Source organism: Microcaecilia unicolor, chromosome 5 (genome assembly GCF_901765095.1).
Source record: "Microcaecilia unicolor chromosome 5, aMicUni1.1, whole genome shotgun sequence".
In the NCBI taxonomy this organism is placed as follows: domain Eukaryota; kingdom Metazoa; phylum Chordata; class Amphibia; order Gymnophiona; family Siphonopidae; genus Microcaecilia; species Microcaecilia unicolor.
In genome coordinates, this window is record NC_044035.1 from 315,251,844 (window position 1) to 315,270,925 (window position 19,082).

At 44.0% G+C, this 19,082-nt stretch overlaps 1 protein-coding gene across 1 annotated transcript in view; it reads left to right on the forward strand.

Annotated features, from left to right (window-relative positions):
• Positions 1 to 16,380, forward strand: part of VSTM2B (V-set and transmembrane domain containing 2B) — a 123,545-nt gene extending 107,165 nt beyond the window's left edge. The window contains exon 5 of the mRNA XM_030204393.1: positions 15,737 to 16,380. Coding sequence (XP_030060253.1) covers positions 15,737 to 15,825 — 89 coding nt within the window. The 3' untranslated portion in view covers positions 15,826 to 16,380. The remainder of the gene's footprint in view (positions 1 to 15,736) is intronic.
• The last annotated feature ends 2,702 nt before the right edge of the window (positions 16,381 to 19,082 follow it).

Here is a 19,082-nt window from a genome sequence, read left to right on the forward strand (position 1 = left end):
ATTATTATATATATATATATATATATATATATATATATATATATATATATATAATTATTTATTTATTTAATATAATCAATTACCCACAATCACTCACTCTCCCCGCTCCCAAGCAAACACCCCTTCAATTTTGAGTCCCTTAATCTCTCCTTTTAAAAAGGTTACACTGCTGATTTAGGTCCCCTAATTTGCCCATCCAGTTCCTGACCAGGGTTGCACCTGCTTAGCTTCCTGCTTTTGCCATGTGACATACACCTAATAAAAATGGTGCTCATTATTTGCAGCTGTGATCACACTTTCTCCAGTAGTCGATCAAGGTGTGTTATATTCAAGTATTCTGGGTTTGTGTCAAACTTTGTCCCTGAAGTGACTTGCCTTAGGTGGGATTTGAACCAGCAACCTTATGATTATAAGGCTGGTGCTCTAACCACTAGGCCACAGCAAAAAATTCTACCCCTAACACCTCGCAAACCGGAAGTGCCTTCCCAACACACTTTAACTCACCCACCCCCTCCCAACGTAACACACACTTCAAAAAACCCCGTTTGTCCGCCCAGCAATCAAAAAACCAACCCAAATTCCCCTCGAACCCCGGAAGTGCCGTCGCGATGTTTTCTACAGATGCCACTGCCAAGCACCAGCCTCCCCCACCTCAGGTAATCTTTAAAGGGGAATCGAACCAGCAACCTTCTGATTACAAGCTCAGTGCTCTAGCCAGTGCTCCACTGATTAGACATAAGAATTCTTTTCGTTTTTTCACTTTTAAACCCCCCCAACTTCTCTTTCACTCCCTCCTATTCACCCTAACCCTCTCCTACCTAACTAAAAACTAATTCTGAGCGCCCAAATCTTCCCTATCCTAGCACTTCCCTTCCAGCCAATCCTATCCCTTAATTCCTACCCAATCCCCTTTCTCCCTTTCCTGTTGCTAACCTAAACACTAACTACTTCCAAACTAACTCCCTCCTGCAACTCCCCCCCCCCCCCCCCCTTTCCTTTCTTCTTCTGGCTGCCTGGCTTCAGTCAATGTTAACACCCTCACAGCTTAACTGTGAGGGCTTCCTTATTTGAATAAGCACGTTTACTCACAGTTAACTGCAGATCAGAGGTTGTGCCCCACTGGCAAAGAGTCCCCTGGTACTAAGATTAGCAGTAGGTCAGAGCTGGCACAATGGTGTACAATGCCCTCTTTCAGCACCATTCAAGGTAAGAACTACATTCTCTAACGTGGCTAACACAGGAAAGGGAACTAAAACTGGCTTACAAAAATGGCCACTATCGCATGGACTACAACAGGAAACAAAACAGGGCACACTCTGACCCAGTAAGCAGGGGGAAAGCACCAGGGGAGTAGAGCCTACCAACTACCAATACCTATACCCACCACAATGCATTGCTGATGTGACTCTGCAGTGCAAATAACAGAAAAGGCGTCACACTCACCCCAGAGCCACATCACAAGCAGGAAAAGGCTGTCGGAGGACAGAACACATTTTGCTGTCATGGAGGTGGGTACGGCATTTGAGGCTGGCATATAGGCTGGAAAAAAAGTGTTTAAAGTGGGGCTTTTTTGGTGGGAGGGGGTTAGTGACCACTGGGGGAGTACGGGGAGGTCATCTCCGCTTCCTTCCGGTGGTCATGTGGTCAGTTTGGGCACCTTTTTGAGGCTTGGTCGTGAAAATAAAAGGACCAAGTAAACCTGGCGAAATACTGCTTAACGCCGTATTTTTTTTTCCATTATTAGCGAAAGCCGGCTATCTGGTAGCCATGCCCATACCTGCCCATGTCCCGCCTTTGCTTCACCGCCGACACGCCCCTTTGAACTTTTGCCGGCGAGGCGACAGGAAAGCGGCGATGCTGTCAAAAAAAGCAGCTTTCGATTATACTGATTTCTCCGCTTTTCCCAGATCACCAGCCATCTCCCGATTTGTGTCGGGAAATGGCCGGCGATCACTTTCGATTATGAGCTGGCATGGCAACTAAAAATTCAGACCTGATGTCTAAGGTTTGCAGGCTGAGCCCAAGCACCTCTCCCACTTCTTCCTCCTGCTCCCCCCCCCCCCCCCCCCCCCCCCCCCCCCCCCCACCGTGGCGCTTCCAAACCTGTGTTCTTTGCCAGCTACAGCAGCCATAAACACATGCTGGGGAGGGGAGGGTAGAACATGGCAGAGGAACAGTTACTGGGCCGGCTGCAGACAGCATGTGCTTATAGCTCATGCATCCAGCGAAGAAGACATGTTTGAAAGTGCCATGAGGGAACAGGGGGAAGAAGTGGGAGATGTGTTTGGAAGCACCGCAGAAGGGGGAAAGAAGGAGAAGAAGTATTTGGACCTATGAGGGGTGGGGAGGCAGGGAGCAAGGAAGGTGCTGGTTCTAGAGGAGGAAGAAGGAGAGGGAGAGTTGCTGGATGATATTGGGGGAGGGGCAGGAGAGTTGCTGGACTAGCAGGGGGAGGGAACAAGAGATTTTGCAGAAAGAATCAGTAGAAAAGCATGAGAATCATGAGAAATCCTCTCTTCCAGCACCCTAATGCCTGCTCCGACCTGGTGAAATTTTTTGCAGTGGTAAGACAGTTTTGTTTCAGGCGCTCTTTTCTGAGCATTGGGGAGGAATACAAAATGGCCTCAATAACATGAACTTGACTACTGTAGCATGCTACTTGTGTTGTTCATCTGCATGCTCGTTTGTTCCCACGTTCCAGGCCTCTGAATATTCTGCGCAGGTAAATGCAGGTGCTAGTACGACGCTAATGGCTTCTAGTGCCCGAGTTTACTTTTAAGCATCAGACTTGAACTCACTGCAACCACCCCAACTCATCCAGGGCTCAGTTAAGCCCAGGGCCACTTCATTCCTCATTACCACCAGTCCTAGCCTCTGCAAGTGCTCCTCTGGTATCTTTGGGCTTGTCCATCTTTTTCTTTTGTCTGTTGTATTCCCCTGGGTGCTTTGGCACTCCTCCACCAGCCACCTCCCTCTGTTTCTGCCTTTGATCTTTTCTTTCTCTCAGACCTCTGGGTATAGTAGACATTGAGGGCGAAGCCTTGCGCCACCCTTTAAATTGTCCCTCCTCGGACACTATTTTTTAACCTTTTTTTCCTATCTAACTTATTAACCTGTCTTTTGTTACCTGGAATTGGTTTGCAGCAAGGAGGTTAGATTGAGAACAGGAGACGGTATGAGGCTATCTAGCCCACTGGAAGGGTTGAAGCCAGTGGGCAGAGCTTGCTAACAATGTGGGATATAAATGTCATAAATAAGTAAGTAAATAAATAGAAACTCTGAATGTTGAGCACCTGATTCTTATAATATGATGTCTGTTTTAGTGGCCTTTTATCAAGAGGAAAAAAATCTCTGCACAAATATAACACATGCTAGGGTGTCTCTATAACCAGGCCCTCCAAATGACACACTGATTATGATTTATAACAAATTACTACTCTACCTATGAAAAGTTATTCCGTTATTATACTTCCTCTGTTTACATCCGTATGCTGCAAAAGCTGGCATGTTTGAAAATATAAGTGAGATTAAATAAAAATGCTACCAACAATAAAGAATGACAACATGGATGCAGCAGCTCATAGGTTTGTTTGCTTTGTTTTGAGTGTTTGCAGGACAACGGCTGGGGAAACACAGGCTAACCTAAGTATCTTCAACTTTTTGATGTCATGCCATCTCCTGTTCTCAATCAGACGTCCTTGGTTTGCAGCCCTGCTAACACCTTTATTTCTGGATTGGCCATATTTGGTCTGGTTGTGAGGGTCAAACCCAGTCACAGGGAAATTCTACTGCTACTACTACTAATTATTTCTGTAGTGCTACTAGATGTATGCAGCGCTGTACACATTATATGCAGGTACTTTGTCTGTCCCTACAGGGCTCACAATCTAAGTTTTTTTGTTTTGTTTTGTTTTTTTTTGTACCTGGGGTAATGGAGGGTGTAGTGACTTGTCCAAGGTCGCAAGGAGCTGCAGTGGGAATTCAACCCAGGTTGCCAGGATCAAAGCCCAGTGCACTAACCCTTAGGCCATTCCTCCACCCAAAAATCAAAAGTAGGAAGCTTTGGAAGATTTATTTTTGAGTTTCATGTGTTGCTGTGCATCCAACACATTTTGAGTTGAGCTGGTCAAAGCTGACCCTTTATAATTACGAGTTACAGCTGCTGGTGGTATTTTTCAAATCTTCTAGCAAGGCTGAATTACTGAAACTTATGTGCCATTCACACATATAAAAAACAAAGATAGAAATGTGTGAATTAGCAGAGACGTGTAAATAGCAGGTTAGAAAAGGTATTACTTAAGCGTATAGGTGATAATTTTGTAAAGGTTTTTTTTAGTATAATGACTTTTACAGAAATAAAAGGCCTTTAATAAAATTATCTCATGGTATATGCACATATAAGTAAGAGCAATGACAAAGCAGCACATAATGATAAGCAATATCCCCCAGATTCTATATAGCATGCCTAGAGATCCATACAGAAATCCAGATGGATTCTATAATACCATGCGTAACTTAATTCAATGCGAAGAAATGCAAAGTGATGCACTTAGGGAGTAGAAACCCAAGAGAGACTTATGTGTTAGGCGGGGAGAGTCTGATAGGTACTGAGGGGGAGAGGGATCTTGGTGTGATACTATCCGAGAATCTGAAGGCGACGAAACAGTGTGACAAGGCGGTGGCCGTAGCGAGAAGGTTGCTAGGCTGTATAGAGAGAGGCGTGATCAGCAGAAGAAAGGAAGTGTTGATGCCCCTGTATAAGTCGTTGGTGAGTTTTGGAGGCCATACCTTGCGAAGGATGTTAAAAAAATGGAAGCGGTGCAAAGAAAAGCTACGAGAATGATACGGGATTTGCGTTCCAAGACGTATGAAGAAAGACTTGCTGACCTGAACATGTACACCCTGGAGGAAAGGAGGAACAGGGGTGATATGATACAGATGTTCAAATATTTGAAAGGTATTAATCCGCAAACAAATCTTTTCCGGAAATGGGAAGGCGGTAGAACGAGAGGACATGAAATGAGGTTGAAGGGGGCAGCCTCAGGAAAGATGTCAGGAAGTATTTTTTCACAGAGAGGGTGGTGGATGCTTGGAATGCCCTCCCGCGGGAGGTGGTGGAGATGAAAACGGTAACGGAATTCAAACATGCGTGGGATATGCATAAAGGAATCCTGTGCAGAAGGAATGGATCCTCAGAAGCTTAGCCGAAATTGGGTGGCGGAGCAGGTGGGGGGAAGAGGGGTTGGTGGTTGGGAGGCGAGGATAGTGGAGGGCAGACTTATACGGTCTGTGCCAGAGCTGGTGATGGGAGGCGGGACTGGTGGTTGGGAGGCGGGAAGTACTGCTGGGCAGACTTGTACGGTCTGTGCCCTGAATAAGGCAGGTACAAATCAAGGTAAGGTATACACATATGTTTGTCTTGTTGGGCAGACTGGATGGACCGTGCAGGTCTTTTTCTGCCGTCATCTACTATGTTACTATGTTAACAAGCTAATTAGCATTGATAACAGCACTTAAGCAATAATGAGCACTAATTGGCAATAATTCAAATTTACGCGTACAACTTGCTAAGCGTATTCTACAATGCAATGTGCCTAACTTCTAATGCACATAGGCAAAAAGGGGCATGGTTATGGGCATGGAAATGGGCATTTAGTTGTAGATTATGGCCCTCTGCTCCTAAATCTACGTGCTCTAGTATTTTATGAAAAGGTTTCCTGAATGTGGAACCTATTATAAAATATGTATAGCCCCATCAAAAAACCTACATGTATTTGATCAGAGAAAGCCTTTATACAGTAGAAAACCTAAAAAATAAGAGGTGCATCACTTGGGGCTTTACATGTGTACAAGGCATTACTCATGCCTATGTTATGTATTATTCATTTAGATCTTCACTTACACCTTTTTTCAATAATAGCTCAAGATGAGTTATGTTCAGGTACAGTTGTATTTCCCTGTCTCGGTAGGACTCACAATCTAAGTATGTACCTGAGACAGAGAGTTAAGTGGTTTGCCCAAGATTACAAGGTATAGCGGTGGAATTTGAACTGGGCTTCCCTGGTCAGAGGCAGACTGACAGTGATCTGGGCCCCTGGACAGTAAAGGTCAATGGGCCCCCCTGTCCGCTGCCTCCACCACCAACGTACTGCCTCTACCCACCACAGTGGGCGCTTCCCAGTTCTACCTTGAAAATCCCTGGTGGTCTAGTGGTTTCATCGGGGGCAGACAAGAACCCCACTCTTTCCTGTCCACTTAATTCTGTCTGGTGCCACCATGTTTTCAAAATGGGTGCTGGGACTTCCCATGGTAGTTTTGCAAGTCTTCACAGTCTCACAAGACTGCCAGAAGGTGTTTCGGCAGCCATTTTTAAAACATGGCGGCGCCAGGCAGATTAGCTGTAGTGGGTAGGAAAGAGTGGGGTTCCACAGAGGCCATTAGACCACCATGGGGTTATGGTGTGCGGTGGTGGTGTTGGTGGGAAGAGAGCCTCTGGGCCCCCTAGAGCCTTTGGGCCCTTGGCCACTGACCAGTTGCCCGAATGGTCAGTCCACTCCTGTCCCTGGTTGTCCCACTCCTCCTCTGTATTTGACATATATTTGTTTCTTACACATGTAAGTGGTAGAATTTGCAAAACTGCAACTCCAAGTGGAGCCATTTAAGGAACTGATTTCAAGAGAGATAGCACAATTCCTTCCTCAAGTGCTCTTGCAACCCCCAAATTGAAACAAGAAGCTAGTTGGCACTTTTATGTGGCTCAGAACAGGTGTAAGTACTGTTGGTGACATTGTATATGTATATTGCCATTTTAGAATATGGAAAACATATATACTTTGAAGGCCCACCCAAACCACTCATAACATGATCCCTTCAGATCTATGCATGCCGCTGCATATGGGGGTAATTTTATAAACCCTCAAGCAGGCGTAAATGTCTATGGTTTTAATTTAGCTGTAATTGCTAGCTGAAATTTATCTCTAGTATTTTATAAAAACCAAATAAGTGCCTTTATTCTACCAAATAAATCTCACTTGCTCTTGAAAACATCTTTTGTACCAACCTAGAGGGAAAGTGGTTTTGTTGATCTCATGGGACTTCTCCGTGGCATTCGATCTCATTGATCATTCCGTCCTCATTTGTAGGTTTTCAGAACTCCGCATTACTGGTAAAGCCCTTGATTGGTTTTGTTGATATCATGCAGGCAGATCCTTTAAAGTTCATTGACATGCTTTTTGCCTTGTGGTGTTCCCTAGAGTTCTAGTCCTGGGCCAACGTGATTTAATATTTTTCTTGCCCCACTTGCATTTCTCTTACAATCTCTAGGGCTCTCCTTTTTCATGTATACAGATGATATTCAAATTCTGGTCATTGCTAATTCACTGTCACTTGAATTTCTTGCATTACTTTCTGCAAAGTTTGATCACATTGCCACTTGGATTTCTGATAACAACTGCAAATTAAATTCTGCAAAGACAGATGGAATCCTTTTGTCCTGGCACACTATCAAAAAAGGAACACTCATCCCCACCATCCAGGGAAGCCTTATATTCTGTTAAAATCTTTGTAGTTACCCTTGACAGTCATCTCACCTTTCAAACACAAATCTCCAATCAACTACACTTAAAATAATTCAATTCTGTGTAATGCTTATTAAACCGGTCTGCCCTCCGATTCATTTTCGGTTATATCACATCTCAACTACTGCAACTCTTTGTATCAAGGCCTACTCCATACCCAAATTAGATGACTTCAACCAAAACAGAACACTTCCATGAAACTGCTCTATGGTACCAACAAATTTGACAGAGTAACTTCTGTTCTTACTGTCGTACACTGGATGCCTGTTGCTTATTGTCTCCCTTTGAAAATTCTAACCCTGACCTTCTATTCTTTTTGTCCATTTTTCTTTTCAAATCAAAAGAAAAAAAGCAGATCAAAAAAGACAAAAAAATAGAACAGGAGGGTAACAGAAGAAGTGGTTTATTACAAGTTACCCGACGTGGCCACGTTTCACCCTCAGGCTGCGTCAGGGGTAAAAAAAACTACAAAATAAAAATACATAATGAGTAAAACATAAACTTCACCATTGTATATTTGATAATAAAACATATCTAAAAACACTATCACATCATATAAAATAAAAACAGATCAAATCTAAAAACATAATACAATAAAATATAATATCAAATCAATATCAGTTAAAAACATTCAGATTAAATATGCATGCAATAAAATAATAATTTTAATACAAGACATGATATCAACACAAAATATAATAATATCAACACTAAATGTATATCAATAGAACTGCATCGGACAGATAGGTGGAGATATACAACACTAAAATAACTAAATGACCATCCAGCTTATAATCGAACGAGAATAACGCCCAAGTTCCGACCTAAATCGGGAGATGGGCGTTTATCTCACAAAAACGAATAACGCGGTATAATCAAAAGCCGAATTTGGGTCGCTTTCAACTGCACTCCGTCGCGGATGCGGACAAAGTGGACGGGGGCGTGTCGAAGGCGTGTCGAAGGCGGAACTGGGGCGTGGTTATCGGGCGAACAGAGATGGGCGCCCTTCGCCGATAATGGAACAGTTTTGAGCTAGAATTTAGGACACTTTTCCTGGACCCTGTTTTTTTACGAATAAGGCCCCCAAAAGTGCCCTAAATTACCAGATGACCCCCAGAGGGAGTCGGGGATGACCTCCCCTGACTCCCCCAGTGGTCACTAACCCCCTCCCACCACAACAAATGATGTTTCACAACTTTTTACTTTCACCCTCAAATGTCATACCCTCCTCCCAAGCAGCAGTATGCAGGTCCCTGGAGCAGTTGTTAGGGGGTGCAGTGGACGTCAGGCAGGTGGACCCAGGCCCATCCCCCCCCCTACCTGTTACAATTGTGCTGCTTAATGCTATTAGTCATCCAACCCCCCCAAACCCACTGTACCCACATGTAGGTGCCCCCCTTCACCTCTTAGGGCTATAGTAATGATGTAGACTTGTGGGCAGTGGGTTTTGAGGGGGATTTGGGGGGCTCAACACCCAAGGGAAGGGTGCTATGCACCTGGGAGCTCTTTTACCTTTTATTTGGTTTTTGTAAAAGTGCCCCCTAGGGTGCCCGGTTGGTGTCCTGCCATGTGAGGGGGACCAGTGCACTATGAATCCTGGCCCCTCCCACGAACAAATGCCTTGGATTTATTCGTTTTTGAGCTGGGCGATTTCATTTTCCATTATCGCTGAAAAGCAAAATCGCCCAGCTCACACCTTGACGAATAAAACATGGGCGTCTTTTTCTTTTAAAAAATACGATCCGCCCCGCCCCTTCACGGACCCGTTCTCGGAGATAAACGCCCATGGAGATAGGCGTTTCTGTTCCATTATGCCCCTCCATACATACTAAATATCACCTACCTAATAGGGGTAAAAGCAAAGTGAACCCCTAAAAGTAGTCCTACAACCACCTAAAAATCTGCTTTTTTTCTTTTGATTTGCCATTTCTGTGGCAGATCTTTGCCTTTTTTTTGTTTCTGTCATTTTTCTTTTCAGCCTCTTGATTGCCTATCAAGCTTCCCATTTGCTTCATCCCACTTAGGAAAACCTCCTAGTCACCCGCTCTCATCTCTAGGTACACTCAGATGAGGTACGTCTTAGCTGCCGCAGTGTAGCAACCCCTATGTCATGGTCGTCTCCCAGTTTATACAGAAACCTCTTACATTCATTTTAAGAATGCATTGAAAATATATTACTTCACCTTGGCCTTTCTATCCCATTAACTGACTTAATTCCCTCATCTCTTTGGCCATGTTTGGTGGCTGCAGCACCTGCACACTCAGCAAAGATTTTTCTCTGCGCCAAATTCTGAGCGCCATTTCTAGAATTTTCTCCTTAGTTTGTACATGTTTGGAACACGCCTGACCTGCCCATGTCACTCCCACATGCACGCTCCCCCTTGCAAATACATGCTATTGATTTTGCATGCTAAGTTTATAAGTGCATAGTTAGACACAACTGCAAATTAGTGCCAATTAGCACCAATATACTCCAATTACCACCAGTGCCAATTAGCATCTATTTTACCAATTAAATTACACATATAACTATCAGTATTCTGTTACCTATGGAACTGTGCACACAAGATTAGAGAATTGAAGGTAAGTGATATTCTATAACTGATGCACACAACTAGCTACAAAGCCTGGCCTGCACTTTTTTTAGCGTGTGGATTTCCCGTGCACTGAGGCCACTTTTAGCACAGTTGTACAATGACTGCAATTTCTATTTCCCCCATTGATGGCGGTAAGGGCTAACACGCTAACCCCTTGCTACTCAGGCAGTGCACAATGATTTACCCATGTTACCCAATTAGCGCAGGAGATGCCTACTCTCCGCCTCCAAAGACGCCCCCATGCTAAAAAATAAAACATAAATTTTAGCGTGTGGGTAGCATGCGCCGATCCTAGAACTCAGGTATCCTGCAGTAGTGCCTTTTAGCTTGCAGTAAGCATGCATTAGTGCTTACCGCCACTTAGTAAAAGGGCTCATTAGTGTGTAAATGTAGGCTGACAGATGCTGATTTAAGCTAATATTATAGAACAGAATCTGGGTGTCCATTTGCCTATTTGGAAAAAAAAAGTTTGCCTAATAGTTTTTTTTATCTAAACATGAAATTAATTAGCTGCTGGATTTTCCTTTAATTATAAGCATTTGCTTCAACTGCCTCTGTGTCTGAAGCCTCCTAATTTGCACTGGCCTGAGTCTCTGTGATTCTCTGAAAGACCATGGGTAAAGCTAGAGATCAAATTAGGTCCACAGTACTACAGTAGATAATGAAATTTCACAATCTGCTATGTTTTCTCTTTAAACGTTTTATTTACCAAGCATTTCCATTTTCACAATCAAAACAATTCCTCAAGTAAAGCTTATCAAGAAAAAAAACCATACCACTGATAAAGCCAATAGAGAAATCTAAGAAAACATCAGAATTATTTGTGCTATTTGGTAAACACTAGGGTAAGAGGGGAGGGGCAGAAACCCCAAAGCAAGGGAATATAATTCAGAGGAATATAGGACAAGGAAATCCCTCAGGAGAATTCAGGAAGCATCTAAATTGACAGCTCATTCTTTTATAAAAGAAAAAAAACAGCAATAGTACCCAAAACCCGGGGGGCACCAACTTAGGGGTGTAGTTATCAGTGTGGGCTGCTCTTAAGATGCATTATGTTCAGGGCTTTTTTTGAGGGGATACTTGGGGGTACTGAGTACCGGCACCTTTTCCATTGTCTGCTAAAATTGAGCCATGTTCCCCAAGTTTTAATGAAAGAGCTCAGGCTCTACACACCAATTCTGCCATGTCATAGATTCTCTGACTGGTTGCAGAGGGCCTGGCTATTGTGGGGTGGGTCCCTCAGTGATCACCCCACCCCTGAAGGGTGGCCTAGCATTTGAGTACCGGCACCTTTTTTGCTAGAAAGAACGCACTGGTTATGTTACTACTAACTGGTGCTGATTAGCACAGATCCTGTTTTATACACTGAGACCTAGTTACTGATAACTGAGGTTAACACTAAAATAGCACATCTTAACGGTAGCCCGTGTTAATAGCTTCCCCCCTTAGGACAAAATTCTGTATATGGCGCTGAAAAGAATGAGCACTAAGCACTATTCTATAAACAGTGCTGCAAGTTGGGTGCCGTTTCTAGAATATCGCCATGATCCACGCCTAAACGTGAGGTGTGAGTATTTACACCAGCTGAAACCTGATCTATGTCCCCACACACTGAACTCCTCGCTCCTGAGGCAGCACAAGGAGGAAGGGAGTGACTCAGGCAGCGGATTTCTTCGGCTGGCGGGGCTTCAGCTACCCCACCAGCCACTGAACAGGCGCTGTAGCTTTGGCAGTGGATTGCTTCGGCATCCCCACCAGCAAAGGTATGATATGTAATATGGGAGGGGGGAGAGGGATAGGAAATGTGTGCACCCTCCCCCCATGAACAGGCGGCTATGCCCCAAAATTTTAATCACAATTAAAAAATGTAATCGAACTGCATCCTTAATTTTTATATTTCTGTTCTTAATGGGACGTTTATGGTAAACATTCCACAAATTGTAGTCCCCACTTTGGCATCTGTGTCAGATTGACTGAAATTTTGCTCTTCATCCCCATCACCCATCCCAACCTGATTCCGAATATCTACTTTACATAATATTAAAAATCTGGTATTCAGTAAATACTCAGACACAAACTACGTAAAACAAATTTACAAATCGTGATCCGTGAACCATGAATTGCAGTTTGAGATTCAGTGGTTGGGATCATGGAATCCCGAATGAGTTGCAGCTTGATCTTCAGAGATTCCGGGTTCACACAGTTTGAAGTAGACCATCACTACCAGATAACGGCACAAGCTGAAATGTCCCTCCCCCTTTTCAGGAGAAATTTGTTTTTATTATTTCATTTGTTTTTCAGCATGCTTCTTTTAGAGAACCTGAGGTCTCAGAGGTATTCATGAATAAATTGAACAAGGCTTCCTGATTATGCATATTAAAATATTTCTCAGCAGGTGTGTAATGCTCCATTGCACAGTGCAGTCTTTTAGAGTTAAATGGCGTTAATACACATTGCCTGTCTGGGGTTCTCTAACCCCCTTTTCCCCTCATTGCTATCCTACTTTAAAAGTGCTAACTTAATAGAAGCCAATCCTTGACAGAACTCCAGGAGGAAGGGGCAACCAGAAATGTAATACCAGGGATAAGCTGGAGAAACACAGACCAAAAGTATCAAAATTTAATCGATTAATTATCATGTAGATCATATCATAACTGTGTAGAACTAGAGATATGCATATCCTTTAAGGGACTTAAGGGTCCTTTTACTAAGGTGCGCTGAAAAATGGCCTGCGATAGTGTAGGCGCGTGTCAGTGCGCCTGTAAAAAAAATGCCTTTTTAAATTTTGGCCGGAAATGGACGAGTGGCAAAATAAAAATTGGCATGCGTCCATTTTGGGTCTGAGACCTTACTGCCAGCCATTGACTTAGTGATAAGGTCTCTCACGTTAACCGTATGGTAATTGCCTATGCGTGTCAAGTCGCAGTTACTGCCCAATTTTCGCCAAACACCAGAAAATCAAATCTAACTGTAGCTGTCATAGGAGTAGCCTAGTGGTTAGTGCAGTGGACTTTGATCCTGGGGAACTGAGTTTGATTCCCACTGCAGCTCCTTGTGACTCTGGGCAAGTCACTTAACCCTCCATTGCCCCTGGTACAAAATAAGTACCTGAATATATGTAAACTGCTTTGAATGTAGTTGCAAAAAAACCTCAGAAAGGTAGTATATAAATCTACCCAACAGTGACAGGGCAGAGCGAGCACGGAGTGTGGGCATTCTGCCTAATTCTACAGATACCTGGTGACAGTCATCCTGGAGAGCTACAGGAAGCAAAAAGGGAAACAATCCGCAAACTCCAAAGTGGAAGACAACAAAGCAGATCAGCAAAAAAGCTGTCCTAACTTAAACCACATAACTGTCTGATAGCACCTGAATATTCTTGCTATCTGTATAACTAGTGTCAGTCACCACTGAATACATATATTTGGTGCTGCCGGCATAAATGTCAACTGTTGTGTTTAAATATTGACTCAGTAGTGGGGAGAACACACGCTTGGAGAGTCTGGTTTAATTCTTCTATTGAACAAACCTTGCAGGCTTATTTTCAAAAGAGAAGGGCGCCCATCTTTCAACACAAATCGGGAGATGGGCTTCCTTCTCCCAGGGTCGCCCAAATCGGCATAATCAAAAGCCGATTTTGGGCATCCTCAACTGATTTCCGTCACGGGGATGACCAAAGTTCACGGGGGCGTGTTGGAAGCATAGCGAAGGCGGGACTGGGGCATGCCTAACACATGGGCGTCCTCGGCCAATAATGGAAAAAAAGAAGGGCGTCCCTGACGAACACTTGGCCGACTTTACTTGGTCCTTTTTATTTTACTACCAAGCCACAAAAATGTGCCCTAAATGACCAGATGACCACCGGAGGGAATCGGGGATGACCTCCCCTTACTCGCCCAGTGGTCACCAACCCCCTCCCACCCTAAAACAAAAATTTAAAATATTTTTTCCAGCCTCTATGCCAGCCTCAAATATCATACTCAGCTCCATGACAGCAGTATGCAGGTCCCTGGAGCAGTTTTAGTGGGTACTGCAGTGCACTTCAGGCAGGCGGACCCAGACCCATCACCCCCCTACCTGTTATACTTGTGATGGTAAATGTGAGCCCTCCAAAACCCACCAAAAACCCACTATACCCACATCTAGGTGCCCCCCTTTATCCCTAAGGGCTATGGTAGTGGTGTACAGTTGTGGGGAGTGGGTTTTGGGGGACTCAGTGGGTTGGTGTCCTGGCATGTGAGGGGGACCAGTGCACTACGAATGCTGGCTTATCCCACGACCAAATGACTTGGATTTGGTCATTTCTGAGATGGGCGTCCTCGGTTCCCATTATCGCCGAAAATCGGGGACGACCATCTCTAGGGACGAACATCTCTAAGGTTGACCTAAATGTTGAGATTTGGGCGTCCCCGACCATATTATCGAAATGAAAGATGGCTGCCCATCTTGTTTTGATAATACGGGTTTCCCCACCCCTTTGCGGGGACGTCCTGCGAGGATGTCCTCAGGAAAACTTGGGCGCCCCATTCGATTATGCCCCTCTTGCTCTCGACTCCATTCCTTGAGGGCCACAAAGAGGCCTGGTTTTCAGACTGATCAAAATAATGCAAACCTTACCGGCTCCTGAACCATATCTACGCTGATAGAGCTGATGAGATTCATAATGCATGTTGGAAAAAGGGTATAAGATGAGTTCCCGCCCACCAATTCCCACTGAGACAATTCCCACTTAGGGGGACAATTCCCACCAAGGACTTCCCTCCTCCCCACCCCCGAACATTTCCCATCCTCCCTAGCCTTTCTTGTATTGGGTCCCTAAGGCCTGGCAGTGGTTTTTTTTTTTTTTTACGGCATCTGAAACAAGGAGGTTAGAGCAGCATACGGATGTACACAGAAGACGTATAATAACAGAATAGCTTTTCATAGAGTAGTAATTTGTTATAAATCATAATCAGTGTGTCATTTTGAGGGGCTGAATTAGGTTCAAACCTAGCTTGGGAGGAGTGGGGGGCATTGCCCCCCCCCCCCCCCCACATGAACTGCATATCTGGAAGGGGAAAGGGATGTGTAAAAGATAATGTAGGGGGGTGAGGGTGTACTGCCCCCCCCAAATGAAGTGGGAGAGAAAAGGGAGGGATATTATTTGTCCTAGTGTGTTTTGGGTTATGGGTGGGATTTGTCCTTCCTGGTGTGGTGGGACTTGTCCTAGGTGGGAATTGGTGGGTGGGAACTGACCTAGAACCGGAAAAAACAGGTTGGTGAATCTCAAGGACCAAATTTGAGAACCCTAGGGCCCTGTTTAGTAAGCCACGATAGACACCCATAGGAAGATAATGGGTGTCTCTATTGTTAGCGTGCGCAAATGTTTAGCGCACACTAAAAGGTTTGCGCGCCTACAGCACGGCTTACTAAACAGAGCCCCAGACTTTAATCCTCCTTCAACCTTCCTCTGTTGCAGAAAATTAGCATGAAAGCTTTTGAGCCACAGACTTTTGTATTCACTGAGAACTGTCCAACAGAAAAAAAAAACTAATTTTCCCCTGTTCTGTTTCATTTTTCCAGGTACGGGACCCATTTGTGCCACTGGACCTCTCCTGTACACCTTCCTCTTAATGCTGCACAGGCTTGTTCACCTATTAGTGAACCACTGATGGACTTGCCTCCCCCAGTACTCTTCAACCAAACCAGGAAGAACATACCACAGATCCTCAGTCTGAGCTGTGGGCATCAAGACGGACAGGAAAAGACTGAAACAAAAAAGCATGAGAAATTCCACACTGGAGGGAAAAGGACAACAATATTTTTGGAGACGCCGCTCATGATGTATAGTAACACACCTAAAATAATTCATCCAGTTTCCGAACAGTACTATGTAAAGCCCTGCTTTCTGCATGGCATCTGTGGATTCTACACTTAATTATAGCAAAATTTTCTTTCCTTCTGATTATTCATTTTGCACGAACTGTTGAGCAGTTACCTATGGAAAGAAGTTAGGTCAAAGGCCTTCCAAGGAAGGGAAAATATATTTTAGTAGGTTATTGTGGCTAGGGCTTTCTATTATGATTATGTTTTTTCTTTTTTTCTTAATGGGGGGGGGGGGGGGGAATGTTTCTTTTTTATTATTATTAAATTATTTTTCTTTTCACGACATTATCTTGATTAAAAAGGCACATCTTATAATTAATAATCACTGTCAATAATATTTATTTTTAAATAAAGACTGGAAACAGGTAAGACATTTGTTTATAAACTGTATTGTATATTGCTGAATAACAGTTGAATAAAAAATGATTTTGAAATAAAGTTTTTAGTTTGCTTTAAAGGAGGCAATAGGTAAGTAAAAGCTCCTTGAGCAGGGACTGTCCTTCTATGTTAAATTGTACAGCGCTGCGTAACCCTAGTAGCGCTTTAGAAATGTCAAATAGTAGTAGTAGTAAGTAAAAGTTAGTAAAAATTCAGGCTATGAGTGAAATCTTTTCATTGCACTAACTTAAGCTGTCTCTGACTAGCATTTGAGAATTAGACACTCCTCATAAGCACACTACAAAATGCAAAGCTCTCAAAAGCTGGTCCTGTCAGGGCCGGCCCAAGGTAAGATGCTGCCTGAGGTAGGGCTAAGATGTCGCCCCCCCCCCAGGCCGAGATGTCGCCCCCCCCCCAGGGTGAGATGCCGCTCCCCACCCCATGCCGAGATGCCTCTCCCTCCCAGGCCGAGATGCTGCCCCCCTTCCTAACTCCAGCCCGTTTGCAACGTTTACCTTTTTCATCACGTTCCAAATTCGGTAGCGGCAGTGATCGCCATACACTGCCTTACCACCGACACCCGCCTCTTCCCTTTACTGCGGCTGCCTGAGCCTCTGACGAAACAGGAAGTTACAACAGAGAGGTGGGGAATCACTGCCACTGCCAGGTTTGGAACGTGACGAAACAGGTAAACGATGTGAAGGGGAGATACCGCTCCTGAAGAGTGCCGCCTGAGGCCCCTGCCTCAGGTGGCCTAATGGTCGGGCCGCCCCTGGGTCCAGTTAAAAAACTAAGGGGCCCTTGTACCAAACAATGGTAAAAAATGGACTTAGTGCAAACTCTGAAACATACCAGCCCTGAAAAGCTTTGCTTCACAGTAAAGAAATAACAACAACAACTTAATGCAAGCACAAATGATTGATTCGGGCTTCTATTATAATGAAGTCAAAAAGGGTTGCAAACTCTGGATTAAATTTACTAATGGGTGCTACTGCTTTAATGCACACTAACAGCATAAGTGCAATAAATAATGAACTTATTCAGCTGTACCAAATATTCATATTTGATTCGATTTGGCCCCGAATAGTGCTCCAAATACATAAGAGCATATGAATAGCCATACTGGGTCAGACCAATGGTCAATTTAGCTCAGTATCCTGCTTCCACCAGTGGTCAATCCAGGTCCTGGCAGAAACCCAATTAGTAGCAAAATTCCATGCTACCAATCCCAGGGCATGCAGTGGCTTTCCTCATGTCCATCTCAATAACATCCTCCGGCAACGAGGAGAGCTTAACTATTCTTTGAGTGAAAAAATATTTCTTCCTAGTTCTTTTAACAGTATTCCTATGTAATTTCATTGAGTGTCCCTTGGTCTTTGTACTTTTTGAAAGAGTGAAAAATTGATTCACTTTTACTCATTCTACTTCACTCAGGATTTTGAAGATCTCAATCATATCCCCCCTCAGCCATCTCTTTTCTATGTTACAATACATTATTCATATTTAGCTGAATAGTGATTTAAATTCAAATATGAATAATCCAGGGTTCTACTGTGCTAAATCCTACTGAAATAAACACTTGATCTCTGATTTCATATTGCTTCTTTTATTATCTGTTATGTAGAAGCTCAATGTCCATTATTCATATTCGGAATTCGTATTCTGCCACATAGTAAAATATGGTATTCGGTATAACTCTACCTTAATGTGTCAGCATTAGATTTTACCTGTGTAATAATGGGTTGACATTATGATTTTCACTTCATTGCATCAGGACCTGGATTGCTAGCAACAAATATGTTAGAATCTGGAAGTTCAAATAATAGGTGTGAATTTTCAGTTAGTTGCCCAGTGACAAGATGGCTGGCTAAGGGGCACTTTTACTAAGCTGCAATAAAAAGTGGCATTTTGTGTATTAATGGCCATGTGTTAATGTTAAACAGCGCAGAATATCAAGCAGTGATTCTACGATGGCAGTTGTGCACACAAATGTCACTATCAGGCTTTTTTTCGAAAGTGATCGCCGGCAATCTTCCGACACAAATCGGGAGATGGCCGGCGATCTCTCAAAAGCAGCGAAATTGGTATAATCGAAAGCGGCTTTTTGACACCATCGCCGCTTTCAAGGGGGCGTGTTGGCAGCGTAAAGAAGGCAGGACATGGGCGTGGCTACCAGATGGCTGGCTTTCGTGGATAATGGAAAAAAAAGCGGCGTTAATCAGTATTTCGCCGGTTTACTTGGTCCTTTTATTTTTATGACCAAGCCTCAAAAAGGTGCCCCAACTGACCAGATGACGACCGGAGGGAATGGGGGATGACCTCCCCGTAGTCCCCCAGTGGTCACCAAACCCCCCTCTCACACTAAAAAAATAAAAATAAAAACCTTTTTTGCCAGCCTGTATGCCAGCCTCAAATGTCATACCCAGCTCCCTGACAACAGTATGCAGGTCCCTGGAACAGTTTTTAATCGGTGCAGTGCACTTCAGGCAGGCAGACCCAGGTCCACCCCCCCCCCTACCTGTTACACTTGTGGTGCTAAGTATTGAGCCCTCCAAACCCCCCCCCCAAAACCCACTGTACCCACATGTAGGTGCCCCCCTTCACCCATAAGGGCTATGGTAATGGTGTAGAGTTGTGGGGAGTGGGTTTGGGGAGGATTTGGGGA